The sequence below is a fragment of the Cyprinus carpio genome, chromosome A23 (assembly GCF_018340385.1).
Source record: "Cyprinus carpio isolate SPL01 chromosome A23, ASM1834038v1, whole genome shotgun sequence".
Lineage (NCBI taxonomy): Eukaryota > Metazoa > Chordata > Actinopteri > Cypriniformes > Cyprinidae > Cyprinus > Cyprinus carpio.
The window spans coordinates 17014709-17035449 of NC_056594.1; the positions used below are offsets into that span (position 1 = coordinate 17014709).

The 20741-nt window shown below is 34.3% G+C and overlaps 1 protein-coding gene across 1 annotated transcript in view; it reads left to right on the forward strand.

The window, feature by feature from the left end:
- LOC109048004 (rap guanine nucleotide exchange factor 3-like) overlaps positions 1-20741 on the forward strand; it is a 29952-nt gene that overhangs the window by 6927 nt on the left and 2284 nt on the right. Inside the window, exons 3-22 of the mRNA XM_042713479.1 lie at positions 2927-2971; positions 11365-11471; positions 11696-11817; positions 12119-12299; positions 12736-12820; positions 12899-12959; positions 13661-13737; positions 13856-14002; positions 14079-14170; positions 14818-14909; positions 15453-15531; positions 15686-15836; positions 16259-16341; positions 16701-16731; positions 17722-17800; positions 17954-18091; positions 18242-18339; positions 18748-18873; positions 19638-19819; positions 20440-20530. Coding sequence (XP_042569413.1) covers positions 2927-2971; positions 11365-11471; positions 11696-11817; positions 12119-12299; positions 12736-12820; positions 12899-12959; positions 13661-13737; positions 13856-14002; positions 14079-14170; positions 14818-14909; positions 15453-15531; positions 15686-15836; positions 16259-16341; positions 16701-16731; positions 17722-17800; positions 17954-18091; positions 18242-18339; positions 18748-18873; positions 19638-19819; positions 20440-20530 — 2067 coding nt within the window. The remainder of the gene's footprint in view (positions 1-2926; positions 2972-11364; positions 11472-11695; positions 11818-12118; positions 12300-12735; positions 12821-12898; positions 12960-13660; positions 13738-13855; positions 14003-14078; positions 14171-14817; positions 14910-15452; positions 15532-15685; positions 15837-16258; positions 16342-16700; positions 16732-17721; positions 17801-17953; positions 18092-18241; positions 18340-18747; positions 18874-19637; positions 19820-20439; positions 20531-20741) is intronic.

Here is a 20741-nt window from a genome sequence, read left to right on the forward strand (position 1 = left end):
GATTTAACAGAATGCCATATAGGTTATGAATGACATTAGAGTGACTAAATTATGACACAACTATCCTTAAAGGAGCAAGAAAAGAGAAAGCCTTGATTTTTATTAAAATAACCATGAGCCATTGCAATTGTAAGGGGCTGTTCACGCAGGATAAAAACCGAAAGATTCGTTTTCACAAAACCTATAAAGATGCATTATCAGGGCAAGCCCATAAATAGCAGGATATGCTTCTTAATGCTTCACAGCATTAGTCAGCTGATGCTGAGTAACACCTGCCATGGGAACAGAGTCTGACAATGGCTCATAAAAACGGAGTTATGGACTCTCCGCCATATGGGTAGAGGGGAATCAGGTGGAGTTTGGGCAGATGAAGACTGTGGAGAGTTTCTCTTTGTCAGAAGGTTAAAAATCATTGGCGGCATCTCAGCTGGTAGCTCAGGTCCTTAATGATTCAAGTTGGTCCACTTGGTCATCATGGTAACGCTCCCCTGCAGCTATTTTCTAGTCATGCAAGTACAGCTCTCATCTGTTTGAATAGAGAAAGCCTAAAATCTTCAATGCAGTAAGATTTCAAATCACAACTGTTCATAAATTCTCCCTCTAACTCAAATAAGGCTAAAAATTTGTCATAGAAAACCTGGAAATATCGGGAAAATTAGTTTTCTTGTCCTGAAAAAGTAAAAAAACTAAATCATAAAAGTGATGACAATTTCTAATATACATTTTCTAGTTATTTTGTTTTCTCTAAAATATCTAATCTGCTAGTTTAGTATTTCTTTTAAGCAGAGTAAAATCTTGAATCAAAGAATTGGTCAAATTGGTTCACAAAACAGTCCGAGTGATTCATTAGCGATTCATTGAAATCATAATTTTTTTATTGTACTTGCATTTGTCATTAATGGATATGATTTGGATCTTTCCAAATATATCATGGTTTTGGGCACAACCAGAATTAATTAAATTGTCTGTAGAGATTATTTTTCTATAAAATCAGAGTCATAAGCAGACTTTTTAAGCATTTTTGCAATTTTGGGTGACAGTATGCAGAATGGATTTAAACATGATCAAATGTTTTAAACAGAGCAGTACTACTTGCTGATTCACTCTTAAAGATAAAGGTTCTTTATTGGAATCTATGGATCCATAAAGAACCTTTAACATCCATGGAATTTTTCTATTGCACAAAAGGGGCTATATAGTGGAAAAGGTTCTTTAGATTTTTTTATGTAAAAAAAAAAAAATTTAAGAACTGTCCACTAAAAGACCAAAACCAAAATGGCAGTTCTATGGCACTGCAAAAAAAAAAAAAAAAAAAAAAACCTTTTGGAAACTTTATTTTTAAAAATGTAGCTGAAAGCAAAAATTATATTGCTTTGCTAAAATATTTAAGAAACTTGGAAATGGAAGCTGTGTATTGTGTTGTGACAGGGATTCCTATTTTTTGGCACACAGATTCTGTGTGGACCTGGTTATTTAAATGTACCGTGAAATATGATATTATGAATTATATTTGATATTACCCAGAGATTCCTCTATATGACAGTTCATGGCAGAATCAATAACTAAAAAGCATTTGGCAATCTAAATCACCAGTGGTTAACAGCTTACCAATAAATATTTAAACATAGTTCATCCTTTATTCTGTATTCAGTCTTCCTGATGCTCTGATTTTTAAGATGTAGAGGAGAGTGAAGCTTTTCTTGCCTCTTGATTGCAGACAGAGATCAGAGCTGCTGGCAATTGTTGTTAGTTAATGGCTGGACAGAGTATGACAGAGAACTTGATCTTGAGTGCCTCTTGAGTGGGATTCCAATCAGATGTGCATGCTTACAACCTGTTCATTCTCAAGTATGTGGTCCAGTTCAGCGGCTTGAAATCACTTGAATGCTTCCTTTTTTCTATTGTCCTTTCAATTTTCAACAACATAATGAGCATTAAAGGAATAGTTATCTGAAAATGTAAATTTTTTGATGAAAATGTCAGTGTTAAGAGTATAGCCACATTTTGTCATTGTTTATGCGAATAGACTTTATCAATATGTCTGAAAGTAATTTATTATTTCACAGATATTACACAGTTCTGCAGAATACATAGTTTAAAATAACCAACAAACAAAAATTAATATCGAGAAAAAAAAAATAATAATCATAAGAAACAAACTCGTGATTGGGATGATAAAAGTCAAAATAACTAATTTAAATTACCCATACAAACCTACCCTACATACAAATGTTTTGTGTTCAAACCATCCTCAGAACACAAATTATTCCATACATACCTACCCTACTGTCTAATGTTTTGTGTTTTGCTCAGCCTCAGCACATTTGTTAGTCAAGCAAACTGTTTTGCGAAGACAAAGGATAAACCTCTTAACGACAGTATCTGTCCCTCCTCCACCCCGCAAGCTTAAAGAGCCAAACATTCCTCTTGAATTCTCGTGTGAATCTTAATTACATTATGGCAGTTCATCAGTCTTTGCTGAGAGGGAGGCTGGTGGCAAAGATCATGTGCAGTGCTATAGTGTCAAATGCCACACATGGCAGCATTAGTCTGGCATGTCTTCTGGCATTCTTTAGCCCTCTGTGCCTTTGTTGTATCGTGTTTTAATAGTTTTGATGCTGTACATGGAAACAATGGCATTTTGCCAGTCGCAGGATTGATTGTTTAATCTCTATAACTATTATACTTTAAAACTAGATTTAGTGACTGGTCCTTGCCTGTGGAATATTCAGCCCTGACAGTGCTGATAATACTGATTATTTTTTAAGATTTTGATACCTTATTTTATTTACTTGGCTTTTTTATCTTTCAAACTTGTCTGTGTGGTTAATAACACATTTTCCTGTGGTTATACAAACTCAGAACACATATTTAATATTGCTTTACATGGACTTTAAACTCTTTCTCTCTATTTTTCTCCTCACAGACACCTCTGCCAGAAGCCGAGGACACACAAGACACCATCAAACAGGTATGAAGGTCTTTGAACAGTGGCCTGGGTTTTGTTGACAAGCCTTAAAGGGACAGTGCACCCAAAAATGAAATGACTGACATTGTTTATTCACCCTCATATCATTCCAAATCGGCTTTCCTCTTTGTAACACAAAATGAGAATGTATTGGTTGTTTTTCATGCATTTAAAATGAATGAAGACTGAAGCTTCGAAAAGTAGATAAGTACCATAACATCAAATCATGCAACTCATTCACTAGAATTCAAATCTTCTGAAGTCAAACGATAAGTAACTAAATTTAAGTTCCTCAAGCCATATGAACATCTTTAATGATGAACTTAGACAGATGAAAGAAAGTAAATGATAACAGAATATGAATTTTTAGGGGATCTACCCTTTTAAATGAGCTCCAGTGAAGCTGTTCATAGTGATGTGTGGCATCTCTTCAACAGAAAGCATGCTTTTATCTAGACACCTCTGACCTCTATGTGTTTATAATATCATGCGCACAGAGATTATAAAGGGTGGCGCTCTGTACAATAATGTTAAGGACATAGAACAGTTGATGAAATTCTAAATATGGCACAAAAAAACACAAGATGTGAAATATAATATAAGGCATCTTGTTGAGTAGTTTTGCCAAGATTTCTCCAGAACGGGTAAAGCTGCAATAAACCTTAAAAAAAGATTGATTTTAAACACATTTTGTTGTTGTTTTTGACAAACAACCATAATTACACATCATAATGTTCAAAACACAGGTCTGTCATTCCATCCAAGTATCATTTCAAGTGGATTGCAAATGCAGTGTCTGTCTTTTGATCACTAATTTGTGATGTTTTGTGCAATTGTTATGCATACGCAATGGTTTGTTTTCTGAAAGTGAAATAGTATGATTGCATATACTGTACATTTCATCACTCTTTAGCAGCTATTTCATGACCACAGACAGTTCTAGCATTGCGGTGCAACTTTCTCTGCTCATATGACACATGTTCCTTCAGTATCAGCCCCTGAGGGAGGAAGCCACTGTAAACATGTTGTTGTACACCCTAAATTCAAAGTAAATCAAACAAACCAAATCAAACTAGTTCTGTATCAGCATCATGTAATACCAACTTTGTCTTAGATGTTTTTCCTAAAATTCCATATAGATGTGTGTGTGTGTATATATATACAAAATTTTATATTTTTTAAAAAATATATATATATATATACATATATATACAGTACAGGTCAAAAGTTTGGAAACATTACAATTTTTTATGTTTTTGAAAGAAGTCTCTTCTGCTCATCAAGCCTGCATTAATTTGATCAAAAATACATAAAAAAAATTTAATATTTTGATATATTATTACAATTTAAAATAATTTTTAAAATGTTTTTAAATTTATTATACTTTAAATTATCATTTATTTCTGTGATGCAAAGCTGAATTTTTAGGATCATTATCACATGATCCTTTAGAAATAATTCTAATATGATGATTCATTATTAAAGTTGGAAAAAGTTCTGCTGCTTAATATTTTTTTTCAGAACATGTGATACTTTTTTAGGATACTTTGATGAATAAAAAGTAAAAAAAAAAAAAAAAAAAAAAAAAGAAGCTATGTTTTTTAAAATATAAATATTTTGTAATAACAATATACACTACTGGTCAGTAATTTGGGGTCAGTAATTTTTTTTTTCTTTCTTTTTTTTTTTAAAATAAAATCAATACTTTTAATCAGCAAGGATACATCAAAACTATAAAAAGTGATAGTAAAGAAAATATATTATTAGAATATATATATTATTAGAATTTTTATTTTTATTTTGAATAAATGCAGTTCTTTTTAACCTTTTATTCATCAAATATATTAGACAGCAGAACTGTTTCCAACACTCATAATAAATCAGAATATTAGAATGATTTTTAAATGATCATGTGATAGACTGGATGTTACATGTGACACTGAAGGCTGGAGTAATGATGCTGAAAATTCAGCTTTGCATCACAGGAATAAATAATATTTCACAATATTACTGTTTTTTTCTGTATTTTTGATCAAATAAATGCAGGCTTGATGAGCAGAAGAGACTTCTTTCAAAAACATTAAAAATAGTAATGTTTCCAAACTTTTGACACTTGTTTATATATATATATATATATATATATATATATATATATATATATATATATATATATATATATATTATATATATATATATATATATATATATATATATATATATATATAATAGAAACAAATTAGACAAAGTAACAGCTCAGATAATTGAGTACCAATTAAATTAGCCGATTTTTGACAAATCCGAGCAATTTTTTTTTAATTTAAGTAATATTGTAATGCGTTACAAATAACTTTTCCCAACACTGACCAAAAATACCTATTTCCTTTGCCCACTCACTTTTCTGTTCTTTTCTTATGCGATTTTGCTTTCAACAAAAAAAGGGGAATCTCAGAAAACCTGAAGCTTTTTGTTTTTCAGTAGATGGTTTTAAGCAGACATCTGCGCTTGCATATTTGAGAATTGGTCAGTGCCTGATGGGAGAAAAGGAAATATCGCCAAGGATTTAAATGTGGTTTATCAGGGCTCTGGAAGGACGTTTCATCTGTGGAATGCTCTCAGCTCCTGGAGTGTTTTTTGTGGGCACAGTGATTCCTGGAGTGTGTTCCTCTGAGCAGAAAGAGAACAAGGAAAGCTGTTTTCATCTAAACACTCTGATCTTTTCTATTATTAGTTGTGGTTTTTAAGGCAAGCATCACTATTATTATAACTCATAGTTAAGGCAATAGGTAGAGTTTTCTAAATAAGGTTTTTCTAAAGCCCTATCCAGCCATATCTTAAGATTAGAATGTAACAGAGACTTGATGGTGGGGTTCTTTTGATTTCGGCCTCTGAGCAATATTCAAGAACACCTTAGAAACCACACTGCAACACCATAGCAACCATCCAGACATCCTAGCAACTATATAGCAACGAGATAAAAACATTCTGAACACTTGACATCCACCCTAGCAAGATGGCAGTTTTACACCAGCCTATATATGTTCCAGTGTTATTTTCAGTATTTTTTAATATGTATTAAAGTTTATATTTTAAATTTAGATTTTATTTTTAGATTTTAAGTTTTAATTTTAAGTTACATTTTTAGTAAATCTGTTAGGGTTACTCAGTCCTGTGCTTTTGTCATTTTTATTATCATTATAATTATTATATTACTATAGGTTACATTTATTTTATTTCAGTTTTTGTTTAAGTTCAGTTTTAGTTTTTATTTATTGATTAGTAATTTTAGTGCTTCAACTTAAACTAAATAAAAATGACAAATTTTGCCTTGGCAAATAACTAAAACAAAGTTTTCAACTAATATTTATACTTTATTTCAGCTTTACTTCAATTTACAAAACAGGTTTTAATACTTTAGTTAACAATAATATCCTTTATAAGTTCATAACCATAATGCATCCTGAGTGGCCCCAGTGTTCCTAATATGATTCCTGCCCACCTCTATTGTGAGTTCGCTTTGTATTGTACGGAATGAAGCCTCTCCCTCGGCTCACCAAGGTCGCACCATCACGACTGCCTCTGCTGTTACCATCGCCCACAGATGGAAAAAAAAGAATACAAGAATGATTTCTGAAGGATCATGTTATACACATAACTGGAGTTATGGCTGCTGAAAATTCAGCTTTGGACTAACACTTGTATACAAAGGAAGCACAACCACATCCCCAACAAGTCTCTGTAGTTGAGGTATTGTGTTAGACGCTTGCAAATCTCAGGGTGAGGCTCTATTGTTTTGTTGAGTAGCTTTTCATATTCATACAAACAGGGACGAACAATAAGGTTGTTTTTCAGTAGTTCAGGTGGTGCATAGTAGTGATCACACACAAAAAAAAATCTAAAAAAGTTTTTTCAATTTTTGTTTTATACATATTTTTGTCAGGTTATTTTTATTTTATTTTATTTAACTAAACTTTCCTATAATCAGAATAATTTTAATAGGTTTACAATTTGTAACAATAGCTTAAATGACAAAATACTTAAAAAAAATTATTTAAATATTTTATAAATAGAATCTTATAATTTACTAATGCAAATCATTCTCACCATTTTGAAAAAAGCATTATTTATCCTAGCCAATTTATAATCACATATCTACAGTATATTAGTATAGCTATAGTATAGCTACCATCCTGCCTTTCTTCATTTTTTTGGTGACTGTTTGTATAGCAATCTGACCTACTCTTGAACAATGCCTCCCTCTCCCTCCAGACAAACCCTAAGTTATGTGGAGACGTCACATAAGCAGTGTTTCTATGACCTGGTAGTTTGGTTGGAGCTTTCCTGTGATCCTTAGACACACATGAGAGAATCAGAAAAGCAAGCATACATGTAAATATAGCAAGCAAATTTTTTTTAAGCCAAAAAAAGGGGATATAAGATGAATAATAGATACCTTCGAAATTAATACTCATTTGAAACTTTCAAGTTGCCAAACAGTGGAACATGTCCAAAATTACCGCAATGAACATATACACTACTGTTCAAAGGTTTTGGTATCAGTACAATTTTTTTAAAAGAAATTAATTCTTTCATTTAGCAAGGAGGCAGCAAATTGATCAAAAAGTGACAAGTAAACACTTTGTTGCAAAATATTTCTGTTTCAAATAAATGCTGTTCTTTTGAACTTTTTTTATTCATTATAGAAATTTTTTAACATATTAAGCAGCACAACTCTTTTCAAATGTGAAAATAAGAAATATTTCTCTAGCATTAATACTATATATAAGAATGATTTCTGAAGGATCATGTTATACACATAACTGGAGTTATGGCTGCTGAAAATTCAGCTTTGCATTACAGAAACAAATTACTTTTTAAGTGATATTTAAATAGAAAATGGTTATTTAAAATTACAATACTATTTCACAATATTACAGGGCTTTTTTATTACAGTGTATTTTTGATCAAATAAATGCAGCCTTGGTGAGCATAAGTAGCTTCTTTCAAAAACATTTTACAAAGCTTACCAACCCCAAACCTTTGAATGGTAGTGTATCCACTAAAATGACCAATGCCATTTTCAAGGCATTTACAAATATCATTAATATGTAAACTGAATGATAAGGTTGATATCTGGGTAAAATGGAGAATGACTGAAGACAGTGATCCACAGTGAAGTAATTATGTATCCTTCAGTGATCCACAGTGAAGTAATTATTACCCTGTGTCACAGTCAGTGATCCACAGTGAAGTAATTATTACCCTGGTGACTGTAGAATGCTGGGAATAGGCTGCCAGCTACTGTTCCCATTAATACCCTCATCTCCAGGGACAGAATCATGAAGCAGAGATGACAGGGGAGAGATTTACATGCTCAGGGTCTGCAGACACAGTGTCTGGGGATAAGCTGTGTAAAGTGAGCTAGATGGAGAGTTCTGCAGCGTCTAAGTCTCAGAAAATACGGGCTAGATGTAAGTTGACCACATTAAGGGCTGTGCTGCTTAGTTGGCTAATCTACTTGGGTACTTATTACCAAATGAGTTAAGAGTAATTGTAACTCTGAAATTGCCTCTGGATAATTTGGACTGGAGAATAAGCACGTTCTGTCCAATACTGTCCTTGTGTAGCATTTAATGAAGTGGTCCTGTAAGAACAGCACTGCAGAATTGGCCTCTCTTTGGACTGAAAAGACAGGTCAGCCGATCCCTCATGGGTCAGAAGCCAATTACATCACCGTGACTGACAGACCAGGCCAGGGGCCTCCAAGAAGAGGCACACGCCACCGCCCTCAGCAACAACCACAACAAATAAAGTGTGAGAGATGAAGGCAATTCAAGTTCAAGACCTCATCCTGGGACAAACTGTTCTGCGGAGGAACAGAACAAACAAATAAAGGATGAGATTTTCCATAAAATCACAAGACTAAAGAATGAGACAGCTAGGGTGGAGCAAGAGCATGTGTCCTAATCCACATTTTATCCATCCCAAATACTCTGCAATATTGCAGTTGTTTTAATAGAATATTGAAATATAGGTTGTAATAGAATAATAGGATATTGAGTGTACAAAAGATGAATCTAAATATATTAACTACAGATTATAAAGTACTGAATTAAGCTAGATGTTAACACATAAAAAAATGCTGTCGCACAAGATGGATGGTGGGGTCATGAAATCATTTTATGATAGTATACGGTCTATATATTTCATACTGCCATATACTGTCTTATGGCACATAAAAAATAAACTACAGTTCAAATGTTTTGAGAAACGGTAAATTAAGAAAATTGATACTTTTATTCAACAAGGATAAATTAAATTGATCAAAAGTAACAGATTTTGTTATAATTAAAAAATGCTGTTCTTTTAAACTTTTCATCAAAGAATCGTGAAAAAACTTAATTACAAAAATATTAAACAGCAACATTAAGAAATGTTTCTTGAGCATTGAATCAGTATATTAAAATGATTTCTGAAGGATCATATGACACTGAAGACTGGAGTAATGTTGCTGAAAATTCAGCTTTATTTGTAATTCATTTCAATATATTACTCTTATTAATGTATTTTTGATCAAATTAATGCAGCCTTTACGATACTTCTTTCAAAAACATAAAATCTTATCAACCCCAAAGTTTTGACTGGTAGTGCATGTAGTTTTAATTTGGACCAATAGGCAAGCAACAGGCTAAAAAACTACACAGAACATCTTAGCAACCACATAGCAATGGGCCGACAACCACTCACAACACCCTAGCATCATGACAGCAAGTTTTGTGGCCAGCACCACTCTTATTTTCTTCAGTAAATGCACAAATAGTTATCAGTTTACTTTGGTTGCTGTGCTGTTATGGGCTCATGCAAAAGCTTGAGGCGTTTGCCTTTGAACTCGCAGCTTTTGATGTTCTGAAGCATAAATGTAAAAATGAGGTGTATTTTGGTGTGTGTGATCTCTACTAAAACCACTTCAATCACTTACATAGTGTCGTCAATAAAAAAAGGAGCGTTTTATGTTTCTAAATATATTTTTAACTAGCAACCTCCTTTCTTTAGTGCAAACCAGCCCTGATGCCAGTCTAAGCTGCCCTTTTCAGCAGGAAAATCTTAAATATCTAGCTTTTAATGCAATACTTGCTTTTACCAACTTGTCCATGTCATCCTATCTTTGCCTCCACTTCAACAGACGTTTGCTTTTTAAGTGTGTCAATGTGCGGAACCAGTTTTATCACCAAGTGATCAGTGAGTTGGTTTTGGCAGTCATGCAGAAAAAACGAAGGCTGCGTAGCAACAACGGTGACATGCTTCAGTAGTTCAATAAACTAGCCTCAGTCAGTAAGGTTGAGTTCTTACACTCCAGTTTTCTCAGTCTGTTTGGGAGCTGGAGCGGGACGCGCCATCTGCGGGGGGACGAGTGGGAAAGGAGGAGACATGGAATGAAAACAGAAGTCCTGGAAGGGAGGGATGGATGAAAACAGATCAAGCTGATAGAAGGAAAACAGACGAGCAGAGAAACAGCTTACATATGGGGGAGGAGTTTGAACAGTAGCGATCTTCAGTTTGGTAAATTCAGCTCAGCGGAGGAGGTGTTGGAAAAAATGTGGCATTTTCTCAACCAACGTAAACACAAGCTGATACTTTTACAAACTCAACCAACTGCAATAAATTAAACCAAAATAATAAAACATAATAAGACATATTCAGAGGTAGATAATTAGGTTGACAAATATCAAACAACACATCACTGCACAGAATTTAACTTACATAATGTGGCATATTCAGAGGTAGATAATTAGGTTGGGATATATCAATCAGGATTTGATGGGACCGTTTAGCTGACTGTGTTGATATTACTCATCACTTTCCAGAACATTTTCATTCAACGCTCGTTGCTGAATGCTGATGGAATGATCTTCCCACACTCATCCAGAATGCTGAATCCCAAACAATGTTCAACAGACAGCTATCAACTCATCTCTTCTAAGAGCACTTAACTGCATCCTGCTTTTAAAAAAATCTAATAAAAATTCTATGCTTCTAGCTTATACTATTCTAAGTTGTAGCTTGTTGTATTCCTCATTTTGAAGTCGCTTTAGATAAAAGCGTCTGCAAAATGAATAAATGCAAAGTGTAAACATAATTAAAATTAACCATAAACTAAAAATGAATTTTGCCAAAACTTTCTACACATTCAATATAAATAGTTTTTAAAAGACAGTCAAAACATTTTTTAAACATTTTCAACCTTTAAGAAGAAAAATGTCATCAATTTTAATTTCCTGGCATATTTAAACAGCATTCAAAGCCATTTCAAATATTAGAATAAGACCAGCTTAGAAAATATTTACAAAATAATGACAGCAAAAATGTTCATTACTTTTTGTTCTGTTTCTCTCCGTCAGTTTTTATCCGACCGGATCCTGAAGGCTGCGCGGGTGGTGTACAGCACTCTGATGGAGCGTAACCCAGGCCTGATAAGAGACAGAAAACACCATCTTAAGACCTACAGGTCAATATTTCACTCTGTCTGTCATGTGCTTGTGCAAAGCGTGTTATATTTCTGACTTTGATGCAAATGCATCTAATCATTCCCAGGAAGTCACTTAGAATGCTTTGGAGATACAAATAAATCAACGTACGTCATTCAACCATAAAGACATGCAGATACATGTAAAACACTTTAAATTCAGTCTGCTTTTTGACAGCAAAATGGTTCTCTGGTTTGTCCCACAGACAGTGCTGCAGTGGGAAGGAACTTGTGGATTGGCTAATGAAACTCAATGATTGCTTCCAGTCCCGGAGTCAGGCAGTCGGAATGTGGCAAGTTTTAGTGGATGAGGGCATTCTGAGTCATGGTGAGTATTAACAACATCTTCTTTAGATATCAACACAAGATTATCTTCATTTCTTGCATGCTTTCCCTCTACAAAAAAGTTCTATAGTATAGTGATGTAGTATAATACTGTGATACTGAGGGATTACATCATTCGTGTTAAATCATTATTTACTACAATGGTACATGCCTAAAAGAAAATAGTTTTGCCATGGCCAAAAAAAAAAAACCCATGGTATTATTTAATTATTTTTATTAGTATTATATATCTGAAGATACTGTATTGACTAACTGACAACCAATGTTTCTGTCAAAATGTGCAGTAAAACAGGAGTTAAACTTCCATGACAAAGACACACAGTTTTACCGCTTTATGGAGGCAGAGTTTGAGCTTAATCACACAACTAACGAGAAAGACTCCAAAGACGACGAACTCCAAGAGAGTTTATCACTCCTGGTCCAGATGGGTCCAGATGCTCTTCTGACTATGATACTGCGTAAATGGTAAGACACCAAAAACTGTGCCAAAACAGTCTGAAAAATAACAAGCATAAACACAGTTTATACTGTATGTACTAGCACTTAAAGGTGAAGTGCTGCTAGAGTCACCAGATGAAGGAGCATGCTGAATATAAACTTCAATTTCATTCAGAGCTAAAAAATGTATCATTAAAATAGTTTGGTTTAATTAAAAATGTACTACCCAATATGCATTTAATGTATCGCCATTCGCTCAGAAACACGCTAATGTCAGACTCTTTTAAAATCAATATCATATCAAGTCTAACATGACAAGCACTATATTTGTGACCGTTATAGTTGTCTGAAGATATAAGCTGGGACAGAATTTCACACATCAAAAAAACTCACACACTTCATGTTTAATCTGTTATAAACAAAATAAGGTTTTTGTGTGTAATAATCTGTGTCCATGTTTTAGCCCAAACCAGAGAACTCCAGAGGATCTGGAAGTTATTTACGAAGAACTTCTGCACGTCAAAGCTGTGGCCCACTTGTCTACATCTGTAAGTCAACAGTCGCTGACAGCCGTCATGTTTGTTTACGCCACAAATCTTCATTCAGCCCTCATTTCTTTCCCATAGGTTCGGAAGGAGCTGGCAGCAGTGCTGGTTTTTGAAAGCCATGCCAAGGCGGGAACAGTCTGTGAGTGTGAAAGCAATGATGACATTTCATTAGTGGCGGGCAGGAAGAAAGAACCATGCTAAATATTGAATTTGCGCTTAGCCAGAGTTAAAATGAGCAGCAAACGTCCTGCTTAGACACCAAAGACAGACAGCATGCGAATGAGATGATGAAATCATTTTATTGTGTAATTCCCTTGTTACGTGATGAACTGAATGATTGACATCCTAATATCAGCAAACTGAGAGACAAAGGGAAAAGAAATGAAAGCACTTACAGCACGTCTGGCATCAATGCAGCAGTCAGTCATGCAGAGTGAATAGCACGAATAGGAAGAGACACTGATGAATATCTAATTGGGTAGTTTAGTCACTTTTAAAAATCTGTCAGATTTCATAAGCTCTTATTAGTTTAGTTTATTCAGACTCGTACATCTTTTTTTCAGACATATTAATGCTGCATTATGATTTTAAATGGATCCAATGGACTTGGACATGCCCTTTTTAATTTATTATTATTAATGTCAAAATGAAACATGAAACCGATTTTTCTTCTATAATGGAATGTATTGCTGGGTGAAACAGGATATTCAAAAAGAAAAAATATTGGACGAGTCTTGATTTTATTTACTTGATTTTAACTGGAATTTATTCACTATAGAGCAGGTGGTTAGAGAGGAGGGACTATAAGAAAACAATGTAATGTGTTTGTGTTTATTTCAGTATTCAGTCAGGGGGACAAAGGAACTTCCTGGTATATCATATGGAGAGGCTCTGTTAATGTTATCACACACGGCAAGGTAAAGCAATTTAACTTCATGTGAGCGACCTTTAGAAGTCACTGAGTTTAAATTTAGATATACTTACATTGTTTGAAGGTATAATTCATACTTGATCTTGTGTATGTGCGTCACACAGGGCTTGGTGACCACGCTTCATGAGGGAGATGACTTTGGGCAGCTGGCCTTGGTGAACGACGCCCCTCGTTCTGCCACCATCATCCTGAGAGAGGACAACTGCCACTTCCTGCGGGTGGACAAGCAGGACTTTATACGTATCCTTAAGGTAGGTTGTGTGCATAGCTTAGGATCTGCATGGATGGGTATATCTATGGTGGTCTTTAACCTGAGTTTAATTGCAGGATGTCGAGGCCAACACTGTCCGCCTGGAGGAACACGGTCAGGTGGTTCTGGTTCACCTATCCACCTATCAGGGAGGATCAGCAAGCAGCATACTTACATAAAATGCATATAAATATCTGCTAAATTGACACCTCATTTTTTCTGCACCATAACAAGCATAACCAAACAGAACTTTTTACCGTTTTTTGTCACTCGATATCTTTCAATAATATGTATGCATATAAATATCCGTTGTCACTCGATATCTTTCAATAATATGTCTTAGTACGATATTTAAATGCTTACCACAGAAGGCATGTAGTAGATTGTGTACAGCAGGTTTTAAAAAAAAGTTCTTGATTATGTAAATATAATACAGCAGGCTTTTTAGAGTTAATAAAAGCAATTACTTAGTCATTTGAATTGCACTGACTTAATTTATGAGAATATCTCCTCACAGTGTTAAGCCCATTTTACCCCACATATTGAGTAAATTAAATCAGCCAATTCAAATCCAGCTTCATAAATCATAGATATAAAATCACCAAGTGAAACGAGCCCTGAATAATACATATCCAGAATAGCTAAAGCCGTTCAATGTCTGCAGTGAAAGTTTAAGTGATTCATCCTAGGAACTTTACCTACAAAAGTGCAATGAAATGCAAGCTAAATCATTAGTCATCACTGTTATTTGATTTCAAGTGTATTCAACCAATTATGAACGATACTTAATTATGAATATGAATTATCCACCTCTCTCAGGTACACAGTAATGTCAGGAACACCAGAGAAGATCCTAGAACACATGCTGGAGATGATTAAACTGGAAAACAATGGCACTGATTTTATAGGTATGGCTGAACATTTTGAACTATTTAAAGAAATCTTGGTAACACTTTAGAATAAGGTTCCATTAGTTAATGTTAGTTGACATGAACTACGCAAGAACAATCCTCCTACAGCATTTATTGATCTTAGTTAATGTTCATTTTAATGCATTATTCAAATCAAAAGTTGTGCTTGTTAATATTAGTTAATGCACTGTGAATTAGCATGAACTAACATTAACAAAGATTAATAAATACAGTAATAAATGTATTGTTCAGTGTTTGTTCATGTTAATTAATACATCAACTAACATTAACTAATGGAACCTTATTCTAAAATGTTACCTAAATCTTTATTATGAAAAAGTTAGGAATCTAGTATTTGTTTAAAACCGATCAGTTATGTACATTACCACTGCATAAGAATGTATCAAAACATTCCTGCTCATTTGGTGTTAAAAACCAGCAGTCAGATGATTCAGATTGTTCTGGGATTCTCAACACAGCTCAGCAAAGAAAACAAGTCCTTGTTAATGACGTTTATGAGTCTGTTTTGTACATCTGCAGATCCCAGTGTGACTGACTTCCTTTTAACACATCCAGTCTTCATGCCCTGCAGTCAGCTCTGTGCAGCCCTCCAGCATCAATATCCTGCCGCTACAGGAACTACTGATTTTTTACTTTATATCGATATTTCTCTCTGTTTTACTTGTTTTGTTACCAGTCTTTATGCTGAAGAGCTCAAAGCTCTATCTGAAACATTGAGTGAGTGTTTTTTGATCCTTAACCTGCGTTTGCACCTACCAAGTGGAGCCATCAGAAGGTACAGACCTGGAGAAGGCAGCATATGCTCTCAACACCAAGCAGAAGGTTGTGAAACTGGTGGCTCACTGGGTGGCTCTGTACGGTCCGCTACTGAGGGACAATCCTGTGGCTTCTGAATTCCTAGAGGTAAAAATTAAATGCTGTAGTACTTCTTCAGTCATAAAACATTTAAAATGTTTATTATGTAAAAACCCAGTACTTTAAAGGCACTTTAGAGGTGAAAGTGGGACACTTTAAGCCTTAAAGACAGAATAAACTGACTTTTGTAAATGTAAAAATATTCATTTTGCATAGTCTAATGCTAATAATAAAAAATAAAATTATATATTATATTAATATTGTAATGTTATTATATAATTATATGTAATATCATTATAACCTAACATGTATAATTCAATCAGATTCCAATTAATACATTTAAGTGCAACCCTACTATATTTTAGTCTTTGAATACTCTATGTATTTTTCGTTAATTGCATTGTCAATGCTGTTGTCTTAAAATTTAATGCAAAGTAAGATTATTTAAAATATCACTATTTTTGTGATAGAAATTTAGGGAAGCGGTGATGGCTGACTCGAGACTTTCCAGCATGCTCAGAGAACAGCTGAGGGACAGGAAAAAGACAAAAATGTAAGTTACACACTTGACGATGTACATTTGTACACATACAAACACTTACACATAAATATTTGGTCATAATGACCAAAATCAGGTCTCTTATACTATGCTTTGTGACTGATGGATATTGCTCAGCTGTACTTCAAAGTCAAGTCAAGGAACTTTTAAAGTTACTTTGCCAGTGTTTGCACAGTTACTGCACTTCACACTTTGAAGCATTTCCAGTCATAAAGTAATAAATACCATAAGTGATCTTTATTTGACCTGCATTTATAAAGTCCACACCTTTTCTCTTGAGACTGATATACAAGCAATCAACCCTCTTTACATAATCCTACATTCATAGCTGCTCCCTATTATACTCCTTACAGAACCGAGAATGGATGTCACACTCTGACGAAGGTAAGAGGCCCTTATTCTTTCTTAGTCTAATGGGAACCTTGCAGCGACCAACCAATAAATCCTACTTACTTTATGACAAAGCATGATAAACAGACTCGCCGCTGGAAAAGTCAACATCTCTGAGGTCTTTAGACAAACTAAGAGAACTAAAGAAAAGTAAATCCCATTCTGAGAGTCATACATGCTTTAAGCATTGAAATGTACACTAAAAGTAGGTCAGTCTTATCCATTGTCACATAAAACCCAGTCAAACGTTTTTTGCAAATTTTGCATCATTCCACAAAAGTTATTGATGTTTTATCGTTAATAAATGAATTCTCCTTTATATAAACTGAAAATGCATCTTTCAGCAACCCACCACAGTGGTGTTTTGTTCTTGAATAAAGTGATTTGGAAAGAATCGGTTGAACGAATGATTCACCCACTCACTTGTTTTGTTCCTGAATGAATCTTCGTTTTCGAATGATTCAGTTTAATCATTACGATTTGCTGCTAGCCCGCCACCTACTGGTGTAATGTAAACCTGCGTAGACAGTCACTTAAAATCATTTACATACAGTATATAAATATAGGTATATATATGTATATATATATATATATATATATATGTGTATATATATGTGTGTATATATTATATATATATATATATATACACACACACACATACACACACACACACACATATATACATACAAAAACAGAACAGAACTCTGTAGAAAACACTGTAGTGCAGTAATGCAAATCATTCTGGTAGGAATTTTTTTCGTTTTTTTCTGAGAGACAGCATCTTTAAAAAATGGTTTTAAAATGGTTTCCTCACTTTCCTGGAATAAGAAGTGCACTTTTTTGCAGACAGAGAAAATTCATCATAACCGAGACCATCGATGCAGTCCATTTCTTTCAGACACCCAGTCTGTATACACATGTTGAAAACTGCCTTTTGAAGCCCTGCAAGCTCTAATATCCAATATGGTCATCTGTTTGTTTCAGCTGAACCAAACGTTTGATTGGTTTTCTGCTTATGAAGAGCCGGTGGGGAAATTATGGTCGATTAAAGCTCAAGATAAAGGTTTGTTTTAATAACAACCAGTGTCACAAAGAAATTAAACCAAGAGCAGATAAAACAAGGATAATATCCCTGTGAAATTGCTCAAATTAATCAAAATAGTCACCATGGAATGTAGCTAATTGAATTTAAAATAGTCCAATTGTCCGTTTGCAGTCTTGTATGAGATCTTTAAACTGGATCATAAGGCTGTCACTGTGATGCTGCCGGTCGATGCTTCAGTGAGGGACATCTTGACTACATTAGTGGATCCTGAGAGAGACTATGTGCTAGTCAAGATGAATTCCAAAGGAGGTAAGCTATGAGATTCAGAGTATTTGGGTTCAGAATTTCCTCTGAAGATCTTTTTATTGAGCCAGAACTGTTACAGCTTTAATATTAGATTATGTCCTACCTGATCAGATGTTTTATGTGATCAAAGATTCTTCTGCTTGCCTTTTGCAGACAGGGTTCAGCTGAAGTTGGAGTCCACGGCGGTCTCTGCCTCTTTAGGAGTGAATGAGAAGCTTTTCCTCTGCTCTGCCAGCCAAGTTGAACAACTGGTGAGAGATGGCAACAGAATTATTGCTGTTTCATAGTAAAAGATCCTCAATGGCAGGGATTCTAGCCGTACAAGTCCGCTGTAAATATACATAACTGTGACATATTTATTGTTCTGCCCATTGAAATACTTTGCAATATTAGTCATAATTGTTTTTTCTTAGAACAGTTTAAATAATGATCTTTTCACAGCAAAAATTTGTTTATTTTTAATTTACTGATTTATTTTTTATTCAGTTTGATTAAAATATCATGTAATTATTGAATAAGAGAAAATTTCAAACTGCAGTCATATAGTTTCAAATGTAAAAGGTTACATTCTGCAGTTAGTTAATTAACAGAATGGTCAAATATTATGGTTCAGATTTAAGAGTCTCCTCTGGTGTATGTGTGTGTTTTAACCCTGGCAGACACCCGTGAAAGAGCAGCTGGGGCCAGAGAAGAGCACCATGGACTCTCTGGAGCAGATGTGCTCCAAGGACATGGCCAGCCAGCACACCAGCTACGATTGGGAGCTCTTCATGGCCATGCACGAGGTAACAGCCAAACCAGACAAACCAACTAAAGATTATATTTAAATGGGAGGATGATTTGCTATCTTGAAGGAATAATTCACCCAAAAATCAAAGTTTTTTGACAGTTTACTCATGCTCAGTCCATTCAAGATTAAGATAATTTTTTTTTTTTTTTTTTTATTATAGCAACAGATTTGGAGGAATTTAGCATTACATTACTTACTCACCAATGGATCCTCTGCATTGAATGGGTGCCGTCAGAATGAGAGTCCAAACATCTGATAAGAGACTAAAGACTAAAATAGTGGCTAAAGTGTGGATTACTCGTGGATTATTGTGACGTTTTTCTCAGCTGTTTGGACTCGCATTCTGACGGCACCCATTCACTGCAGAGGATACACTGATGAGCAAGTGATGTAATGCTAAACTTCTCCAAATCTAAGCATCTTTAATGTCAATTTTAATTAGTTTAATGTGTTCCTGCTAAATAAAGGTATTAAAGGTATTATTAAGTTACAAATTAGTTAAGCTTTCACTTCACTATATATACATTTATATTTTGTATATAATATAAAATTAAGCACAACACAGTAAATTCACTGTAACAGCAAAGACAAAATAAAAGTTAAATGAAAAATAAATATTAATAATAATCTGAATAAACAGTTGTTGCCAAGCCACGTCTCAGCTTTCCGCTTATACATATGGAATGTTTATCAACAACATATCCATATATTCAAAAACTACTATATGGACATGGCTAAAGTTAGTTTACTGTTCTACAGGTGGAGCTGGTCTACTATGTTTTCGGACGGGAAAAGTTTGTAGGAGCCACGACAGCTAACCTCGAGCGGTTTGTGCGTCGCTTCAACGAGATTCAGTACTGGGTGGTGACGGAGCTGTGTCTCTGTGAGGACCTGGTCAAGAGAGCCATTCTGCTCAAGAAGTTCATCAAGATGGCTGTTGTGTGAGTACAAAATCAGTGCACAAGCCATACAATACAACATACATACAGTACTTTATAGTGGAGGAGATTCCACATCTGTCAGTGGTTTAATCACTAATGCTTTTACACTAGTCTTACTTTACGTCACACTTTTGCTTAAGTTCACCTTCACAATATCAGCATGACTCACCGTAACCACCCAACCCACTAACTAATAATCTTTTTAATCACATAATCTTTAAACAAACTTTGTTTTGCAGCTTTACAGCTATGTAGACACTTACACAGTAGAATGTGTACAAAATAGCCCAATAAATGTTACAAATATACGCTAAGAAAAGTTAGTTTATACTGAAAAAATTATACTTTAAGTAGAATTTTTTTTTTTCTTGTAAAAAATATTCCAATAATCTTATTTTATTTACAACTTCAGTATAAATTGTGGCTGGATTTTTTTTTGTCCATTATTGCAGCAGGATGTAATAATTTTTTAACAATAATCTGTTGTGTTAACATAGAAAATGACCCAACCTGCATTGTAAAGTCTGAATAAATTATTTGAATGTAAAAAAACTTGTTAAATCATGTAAAATCATGTCCATTTTTGACCACTTATGGGCATCTGATTTGATGTATTTCAGTTTTAAAGAGCAGAAGAACCTGAACTCATTTTTCGCAGTGATGTTTGGACTCAGTAACAGTGCTGTGCAGAGGCTCAATAAAACATGGGAGGTAAGGACAACTATATATTCTTTATTCTTGTTTTATTTCTATGTAAAATACCAGAATCAAACTCCTTTCAAGACCTCTAACACACATCAAATGACCTTACATTAACTTTGTCACAAAATATAGCTATATTATCGGTCAGCTCTTTATATAAAGCTACATATATAAGTATGTCCAACTTTATCCATATATACAGTAGCAAATCCCATCTGCT